The sequence below is a fragment of the Coturnix japonica genome, unplaced genomic scaffold (genome assembly GCF_054131305.1).
Source record: "Coturnix japonica strain WE unplaced genomic scaffold, WE-NBRP24 Scf097, whole genome shotgun sequence".
Taxonomy (NCBI): domain Eukaryota; kingdom Metazoa; phylum Chordata; class Aves; order Galliformes; family Phasianidae; genus Coturnix; species Coturnix japonica.
In genome coordinates, this window is record NW_028189000.1 from 37,742 (window position 1) to 52,424 (window position 14,683).

Sequence of the window (14,683 nt, forward strand, 5' to 3'; positions counted from 1 at the left end):
GGGCACCCCATAGGGTTATATGGGCACCCCATAGGGTTATATGGGCACCCCATAGGGTTATATGGGCACCCCATAGGGTTATATGGGTGTCCCATAGGGTTATATGGGTGTCCCATAGGGTTATATGGGCACCCCATAGGGTTATATGGGCACCCTATAGGGTTATATGGGCGTCCCATAGGGTTATATGGGCGTCCCATAGGGTTATATGGGCACCCCATAGGGTTATATGGGCACCCCATAGGGTTATATGGGCACCCCATAGGGTTATATGGGTGCCCCATAGGGTTATATGGGCGTCCCATAGGGTTATATGGGCACCCCATAGGGTTATATGGGCACCCTATAGGATTATATGGGCGTCCCATAGGGTTATATGGGCACCCTATAGGATTATATGGGCGTCCCATAGGGTTATATGGGCGTCCCATAGGGTTATATGGGCACCCCATAGGGTTATATGGGCACCCCATAGGGTTATATGGGCACCCCATAGGGTTATATGGGCGTCCCATAGGGTTATATGGGCACCCCATAGGGTTATATGGGCACTCCATAGGGTTATATGGGCATCCCATAGGGTTATATGGCCGTCCCATAGGGTTATATGGGCGTCCCATAGGGTTATATGGGCATCCCATAGGGTTATATGGGCACCCCATAGGGTTATATGGCCACCCCATAGGGTTATATGGGCACCCTATAGGGTTATATGGGCACCCCATAGGGTTATATGGCCATCCCATAGGGTTATATGGGCGTCCCATAGGGTTATATGGGCACCCCATAGGGTTATATGGGCATCCCATAGGGTTATATGGGCACCCCATAGAGTTATATGGCCATCCCATAGGGTTATATGGGCGTCCCATAGGGTTATATGGGCACCCCATAGGGTTATATGGGCACCCTATAGGGTTATATGGGCGTCCCATAGGGTTATATGGGCACCCCCTAGGGTTATATGGGCATCCCATAGGGTTATATGGGCACCCTATAGGGTTATATGGGCAACCCATAGGTTTATATGGGCACCCTATAGGGTTATATGGGCGTCCCATAGGGTTATATGGGCACCCCATAGGGTTATATGGGCATCCCATGGGGTTATATGGGCACCCCATAGGGTTATATGGGCACTCCATATGGTTATATGGGCATCCCATAGGGTTATATGGGCACCCCATAGGGTTATATGGGCATCCCATAGGGTTATATGGGCGTCCCATAGGGTTATATGGGCACCCCATAGGGTAATATGGCCATCCCATAGGGTTATATGGCCATCCCATAGGGTTATATGGACACCCCATAGGGTTATATGGGCATCCCATAGGGTTATATGGCCATCCCATAGGGTTATATGGGCACCCCATAGGGTTATATGGGCACCCTATAGGGTTATATGGCCATCCCATAGGGTTATATGGACACCCTATAGGGTTATATGGGCACCCCATAGGGTTATATGGGCATCCCATAGGGTTATATGGGCACCCCATAGGGTTATATGGGCATCCCATAGGGTTATATGGGCTCCCAATAGGGTTATATGGGCACCCCATAGGGTTATATGGGCACCCCATAGGGTTATATGGGCATCCCATAGGGTTATATGGGCATCCCATAGGGTTATATGGGCACCCCATAGGGTTATATGGGCACCCATAGGGTTATATGGGCACCCCATATAGTATTATTTCTGCCCCATAGCGGACATCCCATAACCCCATAACGCCATAGCAGACCCCATAACAGACCCCATAACCCCATAACCCTATAGCAGACCCTATAACCCCATAACCCCATAACAGACCCCATAACCCCATAGCAGACCCCATAACAGACCCTATAAACCCATAACCCCATAGCAGACCCTATAACCCCATAGCAGACCCCATAACAGACCCTATAAACCCATAACCCCATAGCAGACCCCATAACCCCATAGCAGACCCCATAACAGACCCTATAACCCCATAACCCCATAGCAGACCCCATAACAGACCCTATAACCCCATAACCCCGTAACACACCCCATAACCCCATAGCAGACCCCATAACCCCATAACAGACCCCATAACAGACCCTATAACCCCATAACCCCATAACACACCCCATAACCCCATAACTGACCCCATAACCCCATAACCCCATAACAGACCCTATAACCCCATAACAGACCCCATAACCCCATAACCCCATAACCCCATAGCAGACCCCATAACCCCATAACAGACCCTATAACCCTATAACCCCATAACAGACCCTATAACCCCATAACCCCATAGCAGACCCCATAACCCCATAACTCACTTTGGGGTCCCGGGAGTGCTCTGGGCACAGCACCTGCAGCCTCTTGCAGTAGGATTTGTAACCCCATAACACACCCCATAACCCCATAACCCCATAACAGACCCCATAACAGACCCCATAACCCCATAGCAGACCCCATAACAGACCCGATAACAGACCCTATAAACACATAACCCCATAGCAGACCCCATAGCAGACCCTATAACCCCATAACCCCATAACAGACCCTATAACCCCATAACCCCATAACAGACCCCATAACCCCATAACCCCATAACAGACCCCATAACCCCATAGCAGGCCCCATAACAGACCCTATAAACCCATAACCCCATAGCAGACCCCATAACAGACCCCATAACCCCATAACCCCATAACAGACCCCATAACCCCATAACACACCCCATAACAGACCCTATAACCCCATAACAGACCCCATAACCCCATAGCAGACCCCATAACAGACCCTATAACCCCATAACCCCATAGCAGACCCCATAACAGACCCTATAACTCCATAACACACCCCATAACAGACCCCATAACAGACCCTATAACTCCATAACACACCCCATAACAGACCCCATAACAGACCCTATAACTCCATAACACACCCCATAACAGACCCCATAACCCCATAACAGACCCCATAACCCCATAACCCCGTAACACACCCCATAACCCCACAGCAGACCCCATAGCAGACCCTATAACCCCATAACCCCATAACCCCATAACTAACCCCATAACCCCATAACCCCATAACAGACCCCATAACACACCCCATAACCCCATAACCCCATAACTCACTTTGGGGTCCCGGGAGTGCTCTGGGCACAGCACCTGCAGCCTCTTGCAGTAGGTTTTGTAACCCCATAACACACCCCATAACCCCATAACAGACCCCATAACCCCATAACACACCCCATAACAGACCCTATAACCCCATAACCCCATAGCAGACCCCATAACAGACCCCATAACCCCATAACAGACCCCATAACAGACCCTATAACCCCATAACCCCATAACAGACCCCATAACACACCCCATAACCCCATAACCCCATAACAGACCCCATAACCCCATAACCCCATAACTCACTTTGGGGTCCCGGGAGTGCTCTGGGCACAGCACCTGCAGCCTCTTGCAGTAGGTTTTACTCTGCGGGTTGTACACGTCACAGAACAGCCGGGTGGCGCTGCAAGTATTGATTAATTAGCGATTAATTAGTGATTAATTAGCGATTAATTAGCGATTAATCATCGATTAATTATTGATTAATTAGTGATTAATTATCGATTAATTAGTGACTGGTTGGGGTGAGTCAGTGATTGGTTATTGAGTGGTTGATCTATTGGGGTTATTCATTGATTAATTGGGGTCACTAATTGATTAATTGGGGTTATTGATTATTAATTGATTGGGGTGATTAATTGGAGTTATTGATTGATTGATTGGGGTTATTGGGGTTATTTATTGGGGTTATTGGGGTTATTTATTGGGGGTTATTGGGGTTATTGGGATCATGGGGGGGGTCTTTGGGGCCATGGGGGCATTTGGGGTCATATGGGGTCCCTTTGGGGTCACTTTGGGGTCTCTTTGGGGTCTCTTTGGGGTCCCTATGGGGTCACTTTGGGGTCACTATGGGGTCCCTTTAGGGTCACAATGGGGTCTCTTTGGGGTCTCTTTGGGGTCCCTTTAGGGGCACATTGGGGGTCTCTATGGGGTCCTTTTGGGGTCTCTTTGGGGTCCCTATGGGGTCACTATGGAGTCCCTTTGGGGTCTCTTCGGGGTCCCTTTAGGGACACAATGGGGTCTCTATGGGGTCACTATGGGGTCCCTTTGGGGTCTCTTCAGGGTCCCTTTAGGGACACATTGGGGTCCCTTTGGGGTCCCTATGGGGTCCCTTTGGGGTCTCTTCAGGGTCCCTTTAGGGACACATTGGGGGTCTCTTTGGGGTCCCTACGGGGTCACTTTGGGGTCTCTTTGGGGTCCCTATGGGGTCCCTATGGGGTCCCTATGGGGTCTCTTTGGGGTCTCTTTGGGGTCCCTATGGGGTCACTTTGGTGTCCCTTTAGGGTCCCTATGGGGTCTCCTTGGGGTCTCTTTGGGGTCCCTTTAGGGTCACTTTGGGGTCCCTTTAGGGGCACATTGGGGGTCTCTATGGGGTCCTTTTGGGGTCTCTTTGGGGTCCCTATGGGGTCTCTTCGGGGTCCCTTTAGGGACACAATGGGGTCTCTACGGGGTCACTTTGGGGTCCCTATGGGGTCACTATGGGGTCTCTTTGGGGTCCCTATGGGGTCTCTTTGGGGTCCTTTTGGGGTCACTTTGGGGTCCCTTTAGGGGTACATTGGGGGTCTCTATGGGGTCCTTTTGGGGTCTCTTTGGGGTCTCTATGGGGTCACTATGGAGTCCCTTTGGGGTCTCTTCGGGGTCCCTTTAGGGACACATTGGGGGTCTCTTTGGGGTCCCTACGGGGTCTCTTTGGGGTCTCTTTGGGGTCCCTATGGGGTCCCTATGGGGTCCCTATGGGGTCCCTTTGGGGTCTCTTTGGGGTCCCTATGGGGTCACTTTGGTGTCCCTTTAGGGTCCCTATGGGGTCTCTTTGGGGTCTCTTTGGGGTCCCTTTAGGGTCACTTTGGGGTCCCTTTAGGGGCACATTGGGGGTCTCTATGGGGTCCTTTTGTGGTCTCTTTGGGGTCCCTATGGGGTCTCTTCGGGGTCCCTTTAGGGACACAATGGGGTCTCTATGGGGTCACTATGGGGTCCCTTTGGGGTATCTTCAGGGTCCCTTTAGGGACACAATGGGGTCTCTTTGGGGTCCCTACGGGGTCACTTTGGGGTCCCTATGGGGTCCCTATGGGGTCCCTATGGGGTCACTTTGGGGTCTCTTTGGGGTCCCTTTGGGGTCCCCATGGGGTCTCTATGGGGTCTCTTTGGGGTCCCTATGGGGTCTCTTTGGGGTCCCTATGGGGTCACTATGGAGTCCCTTTGGGGTCTCTTCGGGGTCCCTTCAGGGTCACAATGGGGTCTCTATGGGGTCACTATGGAGTCCCTTTGGGGTCTCTTTGGGGTCCCTACGGGGTCACTTTGGGGTCTCTTTGTGGTCCCTATGGGGTCACTTTGGGGTCTCTTTGGGGTCCCTATGGGGTCACTTTGGGGTCTCTTTGGGGTCCCTATGGGGTCACTATGGAGTCCCTTTGGGGTTTCTTTGGGGTCCCTATGGGGTCCCTTTAGGGTCACACTGGGGTCCCTATGGGGTCACTTTGGGGTCTCTTTGGGGTCCTTTTGGGGTCTCTTTGGGGTCCCTATGGGGTCACTATGGGGTCCCTATGGGGCCACTATGGGGTCCCTATGGGGTCACTATGGGGTCCCTATGGAGTCCCTTTGGGGTCTCTTCGGGGTCCCTTTAGGGACACATTGGGGGTCTCTTTGGGGTCCCTACGGGGTCACTTTGTGGTCTCTTTGGGGTCCCTATGGGGTCCCTATAGGGTCCCTTTGGGGTTTCTTTGGGGTCCCTATGGGGTCCCTTTGGGGTCTCTTTGGGGTCCCTATGGGGTCACTTTGGTGTCCCTTTAGGGTCACAATGGGGTCTCTATGGGGTCTCTTTGGGGTCCCTTTAGGGTCACTTTGGGGTCCCTTTCGGGTCTCTTCGGGGTCCCTTTAGGGACACATTGGGGCTCTCTTTGGGGTCCCTATGGGGTCACTTTGGGGTCTCTTTGGGGTCCTTTTGGGGTCACTTTGGTGTCCCTATGGGGTCACAATGGGGTCCCTATGGGGTCACTTTGGGGTCCCTATGGGGTCACTATGGGGTCACTATGGGTCCCTATGGGGTCCCTTTGGGGTCTCTTCGGGGTCCCTTTAGGGACACATTGGGGGTCACTTTGGGGTCCCTATGGGGTCACTTTGGGGTCCCTTTAGGGTCACAATGGGGTCCCTATGGGGTCACTTTGGGGTCTCTTTGGGGTCCCTATGGGGTCCCTTTGGGGTCCCTATGGGGTCACTATGGGGTCTCTTCGGGGTCCCTTTAGGGACACATTGGTGGTCTCTTTGGGGTCCCTTTGGGGTCACTATGGAGTCCCTATGGGGTCTCTTTGGGGTCCCTATGGGGTCCCTATGGGGTCTCTTCGGGGTCCCTTTAGGGACACATTGGGGGTCTCTTTGGGGTCCCTATGGGGTCCCTATGGGGTCACTTTGGGGTCTCTTTGGGGTCCCTATGGGGTCCCTATGGAGTCACTTTGGGGTCTCTTTGGGGTCTCATTGGGGTCCCTATGGGGTCACTTTGGGGTCTCTTTGGGGTCTCTTTGGGGTCCCTTTGGGGTCCCCATGGGGTCTCTATGGGATAGTCTCTTTGGGGTCCCTATGGGGTCACTCTGGGTTCCCTATGGGGTCACTATGGAGTCCCTTTGGCGTCTCTTCAGGGTACCTTTAGGGACACATTGGGGGTCTCTTTGGGGTCACTTTGGGGTCCCTACGGGGTCACTTTGGGGTCTCTTTGAGGTCCCTATGGGGTCTCTATGGGGTCACTTTGGGGTCACTTTGGGGTCTCTATGGGGTCCCTTTGGGGTCCCTATGGGGTCACTCACCCTTCGATGCGTGTGGGGTACATGGATCCGAAGGAGGTCTGGCTCTCATACTGTGGGGGGACACAAAGATTAGGGGGGACCCTATAGATCCCAATAGACCCTATAGACCCCATCACCCCTATAGACCCCAACGTCACCATCCTTATATCCCCTATAGCACCCAGGGGACCCAATAATCCCCACAGAACCCCAATGGTGACCCTATATCCCCCATAGCCCCCCTATAGCACCCATGGGGACCCCACAACCCCTATAGAACCCAACACCAAGGTCTATATGTCCCCTATAGCACCCAATGTGACCCCATAACCCCTACAGACCCCAACGTCACCGTCCTTATATCCCCTATAGCACCCAGAGGACCCAATAATCCCCATAGAACCCCAATGGTGACCCTATATCCCCCATAGCCCCCCTATAGCACCCATAGGGACCCTATAGAACCCACCACCAAGGTCTATATGTCCCCTATAGCACCCAAAGTGACCCCATCACCCCTATAGACCCCAACATCACCATCCTTATATCCCCTATAGCACCCAAGGGACCCAATAATCCCCATAGAACCCCAATGGTGACCCTATATCCCCCATAGCCCCCCTATAGCACCCAGTGGGACCCTATAGAACCCACCTCCAAGGTCTATATGTCCCCTATAGCACCCAAAGTGACCCCATGACCCCTATAGACCCCAACGTCACCGTCCTTATATCCCCTATAGCACCCATGAGATCCCAATAATCCCCATAGAACCCCAATGGTGACCCTATATCCCCCATAGCCCACCCTATATCCCCCATAGCCCACCCTATATCCCCCATAGCCCACCCTATAGCACCCAGGAGGACCCCACAACCCCTACAGAACCCAACACCAAGGTCTGTATGTCCCCTATAGCACCCAAAGTGACCCCATAACCCCTATAGACCCCAACATCACCGTCCTTATATCCCCTATAGCACCCAGAGGACCCAATAATCCCCATAGAACCCCAATGGTGACCCTATATCCCCCATAGCCCCCCTATAGCACCCATAGGGACCCTATAGAACCCACCACCAAGGTCTATATGTCCCCCATAGCACCCAAAGTGACCCCATCACCCCTATAGACCCCAACATCACCGTCCTTATATCCCCTATAGCACCCAGAGGACCCAATAATCCCCATAGAACCCCAATGGTGACCCTATATCCCCCACAGCCCACCCTATATCCCCCATAGCCCCCCCTATAGCACCCATGGGGACCCCATCACCCCTACAGACCCCAATGTCACCGTCCTTATACCCCCTATAGCACCCATGAGATCCCAATAATCCCCACAGAACCCCAAATGGTGACCCTATATCCCCCATAGCCCACCCTATATCCCCCATAGCCCCCCCATAGCACCCATGGGGACCCTATAGAACCCACCTCCAAGGTCTATATGTCCCCTATAGCACCCAAAGTGACCCCATAACCCCTATAGACCCCAACGTCACCATCCTTATATCCCCTATAGCACACAGGGGACCCAATAATCCCCATAGAACCCCAAATGCTGACCCTATATCCCCCATAGCCCACCCTATATCCCCCATAGCCCCCCCTATAGCACCCATGGGGACCCCATAACCCCTATAGACCCCAACGTCACCGTCCTTATATCCCCTATAGCACCCAGAGGACCCAATAATCCCCATAGAACCCCAATGATGACCCTATATCCCCCATAGCCCACCCTATATCCCCCATAGCCCCCCTATAGCACCCACAACCCCTATAGAACCCACCACCAAGGTCTATATGTCCCCTATAGCACCCAAAGTGACCCCATAACCCCTATAGACCCCAACATCACCGTCCTTACATCCCCTATAGCACCCATGAGATCCCAATAATCCCCACAGAACCCAAATGCTGACCCTATAACCCCCATAGCCCCCCCTATATCCCCCATAGCCCCCCCTATATCCCTCATAGCCCCCCCTATAGCATCCAGGAGGACCCCACAACCCCTACAGAACCCACCTCCAAGGTCTATATGTCCCCTATAGCAACCAAAGGGACCCCATAACCCCTATAGACCCCAACGTCACCGTCCTTATATCCCCTATAGCACCCAGGGATACCCAATAATCCCCACAGAACCCCAAATGGTGACCCTATATCCCCCATAGCCCACCCTATATCCCCCATAGCTCCCCCTATAGCACCCAGTGGGACCCTACAGAACCCCTATAGGATCAATACCTTGGCGTAGCAGCGCTCCATGTGCCTCAGGGCCACTTTGGGGTTAATGGGGTGCCCGCAGGACACACAGAAGATCTGTAGGTCCGTGTCCTCACTGTCCCCATCGTTGGTCTGAAGGGGGATATAGGGGATGGGGGGACACCTATAGGGGCTGGGGGGCACCTATAGGGGCTGGGGTGGCATCTATAGGGGATGGGGGGGGACCTATAGGGGCTGGGGGGGGGACCTATAGGGGATGGGGTGGCACCTATAGGGGCTGGGGGGGATCTATAGGGGCTGGGGGAGCACCTATAGGGGATGGGGGGGAACCTATAGGGGCTGGGGGGGGATCTATAGGGGATGGGGGGGCACCTATAGGGGATGGGGGGGCACCTATAGGGGCTGGGGGGGCACCTATAGGGGCTGGGGGGGAACCTATAGGGGCTGGGGGGGAACCTATAGGGGCTGGGGGGGCACCTATAGGGGCTGGGGGGACACCTATAGGGGATGGGGGGGAACCTATAGGGGATGGGGGGGGACCTATAGGGGCTGGGGGGGAACCTATAGGGGCTGGGGGGGACCTATAAGGGCTGGGGGTGGCACCTATAGAGGCTGGGGGGCACCTATAGGGGATGGGGGGGAACCTATAGGGGCCGGGGGGGGATCTATAGGGACAGGGGGGCACTAATAGGTTCTGAAGTGCATCTATAAGATCTGAGGAACATCTATAGGGGCCTAAGAGCACCTATAGGGGCTGGGGGGCACCTATAGGGGCTGGGGTGGCACCTATAGGGGCTGAGGGGGGATCTATAGGGACAGGGGGGCACTAATAGGTTCTAAAGTGCATCATCTGTAAGATCAGAGGGAAATCTATAGGGACCTAAAAGCACCTATAGGGGCTGGAGGGGAACCTATAGGGGCTGGGGGTGGCACCTATAGGGGCTGGGGGGGAACCTATAGGGGCTGGGGGGGCACCTATAGGGGCCGGGGGGGAACCTATAGGGGCTGGGGGGGCACCTATAGGGGCTGGAGGGGAACCTATAGGGGCTGGGGGTGGCACCTATAGGGGCTGGGGGGGAACCTATAGGGGCTGGGGGGGGATCTATAGGGACAGGGGGGCACTAATAGGTTTTGAAGTGCATCTATAAGATCTGAGGAACATCTATAGGGGCCTAAGAGCACCTATAGGGGCTGGGGGGGAACCTATAGGGGATGGGGGTGGCACCTATAGGGGCTGGGGGGGAACCTATAGGGGCCGGGGGGGAACCTATAGGGGCTGGGGGGGGACCTATAGGGACAGGGGGGATCTATAGGGACAGGGGGGCACTAATAGGTTCTAAAGTGCATCATCTGTAAGATCAGAGGGAAATCTATAGGGACCTAAAAGCACCTATAGGGGCTGGAGGGGAACCTATAGGGGCTGGGGGTGGCACCTATAGGGGCTGGGGTGGCACCTATAGGGGCCGGGGGGGGATCTATAGGGACAGGGGGGCACTAATAGGTTCTGAAGTGCATCTATAAGATCTGAGGAACATCTATAGGGGCCTAAGAGCACCTATAGGGGCTGGGGGGCACTTATAGGGGCTGGGGGGCACCTATAGGGGCTGGGGGGGCACCTATAGGGGCTGGGGGGGCACCTATAGGGGCTGGGGGGGGATCTATAGGGGCTGAGGGGGCACCTATAGGGGATGGGGGGGCACCTATAGGGGATGGGGGGGAACCTATAGGGGCTGGGGGGGAAACCTATAAGGGCCGGGGGGGGATCTATAGGGACAGGGGGGATCTATAGGGACAAGGGGACACTAATAGGTCAGACACTATGGGTCCGACCTCCTCATCCTCCCTTGCCGGGTGCCCCTTGGCTCTGGCAATGAGCCCCTCGAGCTCCTCTATCTATGGCTCCATCTATGGCTCCATCTATGGGTCTATGTCTCCATCTATGCGTCAGTCTATGGCTCCATCTATGGGTCTGTCTATGTCTCCATCTATGGCTCTATCTGTGGCTCCATCTATGGGTCAATCTATGGGTCACTCTATGGGTCCGACCTCCTCATCCTCCCTGGCCGGGTGCCCCTTGGCTCTGGCAATGAGCCCATCGAGCTCCTCTATCTATGGCTCCATCTATGGGTCACTCTATGGGTCAGTCTATGGGTCACTCTATGGGTCAATCTATGGGTCCGACCTCCTCATCCTCCCTCGCCGGGTGCCCCTTTGCTCTGGCAATGAGCCCCTCGAGCTCCTCTATCTATGGCTCCATCTATGGCTCCATCTATGGGTCACTCTATGGGTCCATCTATGGGTCAATCTATGGGTCACTCCATGGGTCTGACCTCCTCATCCTCCCTTGCCGGGTGCCCCTTGGCTCTGGCAATGAGCCCCTCGAGCTCCTCTATCTATGTCTCCATCTATGGCTCCATCTATGGCTCCATCTATGGCTCCATCTATGGGTCACTCTATGGCTCCATCTATGGGTCACTCTATGGGTCCATCTATGGGTCAATCTATGGGTCACTCTATGGGTCCGACCTCCTCATCCTCCCTGGCCGGGTGCCCCTTGGCTCTGGCAATGAGCCCCTCGAGCTCCTCTATCTATGGCTCCATCTATGGCTCCATCTATGGGTCAGTCTATGGCTCTATCTATGGCTCCATCTATGGCTCCATCTATGGGTCAATCTATGGGTCAATCTATGGGTCTATGGGTCACTCTATGGGTCCGACCTCCTCATCCTCGCCGGGTGCCCCTTGGCTCTGGCAATGAGCCCCTCGAGCTCCTCTATCTATGGCTCCATCTATGAGTCTATGTCTCCACCTATAGCTCCATCTATGGGTCACTCTATGGGTCTATGGGTCAGTCTATGGGTCACTCTATGGGTCTGACCTCCTCATCCTCCCTCTCCAGGTGCCCCTTAGCTCTGGCAATGAGCCCCTCGAGCTCCTCCATCTATGTCTCCATCTATGGGTCAATCTATGGGTCTATGGGTCTATGGGTCAGTCTATGGGTCAATCTATGAGTCCGACCTCCTCATCCTCCCTCGCTGGGTGCCCCTTAGCTCTGGCAATGAGCCCCTCGAGCTCCTCTATCTATGGCTCCATCTATGGCTCCATCTATGGCTCCATCTATGGGTCAATCTATGGGTCAATCTATGGGTCTATGGGTCACTCTATGGGTCCGACCTCCTCATCCTCCCTGGCCGGGTGCCCCTTGGCTCTGGCAATGAGCCCCTCGAGCTCGTGGAAGCGCCGCTCCATGTCCTGCAGGCGCAGCCGGGCCTGGTGCTGCTCGCGCCGGATCCGCTCCAGGAGCCGCTTCCCGTGTTCCTCTGCCACGCATGGACTCTGCTGCCACTGCTGGATGCGCTGGGGCAGGATCTCATAGATACGGCTATGGGGAGAAAGGGGGCGGAAAATATAGGGGCAGTATAGGGCCGGGTTGGGTATTGTAGGGCCTGGTTGGTTATTGTAGGGCCTGGTTGGATATTGTAGGGCCTGGTTGGTTATTGTAGGGCCGGGTTGGTTATTGTAGGGCCTGGTTGGATATTGTAGGGCCTGGTTGGTTATTGTAGGGCCTGGTTGGATATTGTAGGGCCTGGTTGGTTATTATAGGGCCTGGTTGGGTATTGTAGGGCCTGGTTGGATATTGTAGGGCCTGGTTGGGTATTGTAGGGCCTGGTTGGGTATTGTAGGGCCTGGTTGGTTATTGTAGGGCCGGGTTGGTTATTGTAGGGCCTGGTTGGATATTGTAGGGCCTGGTTGGTTATTGTAGGGCCTGGTTGGATATTGTAGGGCCTGGTTGGTTATTATAGGGCCTGGTTGGGTATTGTAGGGCCTGGTTGGATATTGTAGGGCCTGGTTGGGTATTGTAGGGCCTGGTTGGGTATTGTAGGGCCTGGTTGGTTATTGTAGGGCCTGGTTGGGTATTGTAGGGCCTGGTTGGTTATTGTAGGGCCTGGTTGGATATTGTAGGGCCTGGTTGGTTATTGTAGGGCCTGGTTGGTTATTGTAGGGCCTGGTTGGTTATTGTAGGGCCGGGTTGGATATTATAGGGCCTGGTTGGTTATTGTAGGGCCTGGTTGGGTATTGTAGGGCCTGGTTGGTTATTGTAGGGCCTGGTTGGTTATTGTAGGGCCTGGTTGGATATTGTAGGGCCTGGTTGGTTATTATAGGGCCTGGTTGGGTATTGTAGGGCCTGGTTGGGTATTGTAGGGCCTGGTTGGGTATTGTAGGGCCTGGTTGGTTATTGTAGGGCCTGGTTGGGTATTGTAGGGCCTGGTTGGATATTACAGGGCCTGGTTGGATATTGTAGGGCCTGGTTGGTTATTGTAGGGCCTGGTTGGATATTGTAGGGCCTGGTTGGTTATTGTAGGGCCTGGTTGGTTATTGTAGGGCCTGGTTGGGTATTGTAGGGCCTGGTTGGTTATTGTAGGGCCTGGTTGGGTATTGTAGGGCCTGGTTGGATATTATAGGGCCTGGTTGGTTATTGTAGGGCCTGGTTGGGTATTGTAGGGCCTGGTTGGGTATTGTAGGGCCTGGTTGGTTATTGTAGGGCCTGGTTGGTTAGTGTAGGGCCTGGTTGGTTATTGTAGGGCCTGGTTGGATATTGTAGGGCCTGGTTGGGTATTGTAGGGCCTGGTTGGGTATTGTAGGGCCTGGTTGGTTATTGTAGGGCCTAGTTGGTTATTGTAGGGCCTGGTTGGATATTATAGGGCCTGGTTGGATATTGTAGGGCCTGGTTGGTTATTACAGGGCCTGGTTGGTTATTACAGGGCCTGGTTGGTTATTGTAGGGCCTGGTTGGATATTATAGGGCCTGGTTGGATATTGTAGGGCCTGGTTGGTTATTGTAGGGCCTGGTTGGTTATTGTAGGGCCTGGTTGGATATTATAGGGCCTGGTTGGATATTGTAGGGCCTGGTTGGTTATTGTAGGGCCTGGTTGGGTATTGTAGGGCCTGGTTGGGTATTGTAGGGCCTGGTTGGATATTGTAGGGCCTGGTTGGTTATTACAGGGCCTGGTTGGGTATTGTAGGGCCTGGTTGGTTATTGTAGGGCCTGGTTGGTTATTGTAGGGCCTGGTTGGGTATTGTAGGGCCTGGTTGGGTATTGTAGGGCCTGGTTGGTTATTGTAGGGCCTGGTTGGATATTGTAGGGCCTGGTTGGTTATTACAGGGCCTGGTTGGGTATTGTAGGGCCTGGTTGGATATTGTAGGGCCTGGTTGGGTATTGTAGGGCCTGGTTGGGTATTGTAGGGCCTGGTTGGGTATTGTAGGGCCTGGTTGGGTATTATGGGGCCCGGTTGGTTATTGTAGGGCCTGGTTGGGTATTATGGGGCCCGGTTGGTTAGTATAGGGGCCCATGGTGGTGCCTAATGTTGCACTGTGTTGCACGCTGATGCATTGCATCGCATGCTATCACATTGCATCACATGCTATCGCATTATATCGCATGCTATTGCATTACATCGCATTGCATCGCATTACATCGCATGCTATCGCATTACATCGCATGCTATCGCATTACATCGCATGCTATCGCATTGCATCGCACGCTATCTCATTACATCGCATG

At 54.0% G+C, this 14,683-nt stretch overlaps 1 protein-coding gene and 1 pseudogene across 10 annotated transcripts in view; one reads left to right on the forward strand and one right to left on the reverse strand.

Annotated features, from left to right (window-relative positions):
* Positions 1–1,671, forward strand: LOC146751337 (uncharacterized; annotated as a pseudogene).
* The window catches only part of CXXC1 (CXXC finger protein 1), a 40,043-nt gene that overhangs the window by 7,593 nt on the left and 17,767 nt on the right, over positions 1–14,683 (reverse strand). For all 10 annotated transcript variants that reach the window (XR_014941660.1, XR_014941659.1, XR_014941658.1 and 7 more), the window contains exons 10-13: positions 12,296–12,503; positions 9,143–9,253; positions 6,906–6,955; positions 3,421–3,517 (exon numbers count right to left, since the gene is read on the reverse strand). Coding sequence is in view for 2 of the 10 variants with exons in the window: in XM_085534701.1 (XP_085390827.1) it covers positions 3,421–3,517; positions 6,906–6,955; positions 9,143–9,253; positions 12,296–12,503 (466 nt within the window). In the remaining 8 variants the exon portion in view is untranslated. The remainder of the gene's footprint in view (positions 1–3,420; positions 3,518–6,905; positions 6,956–9,142; positions 9,254–12,295; positions 12,504–14,683) is intronic.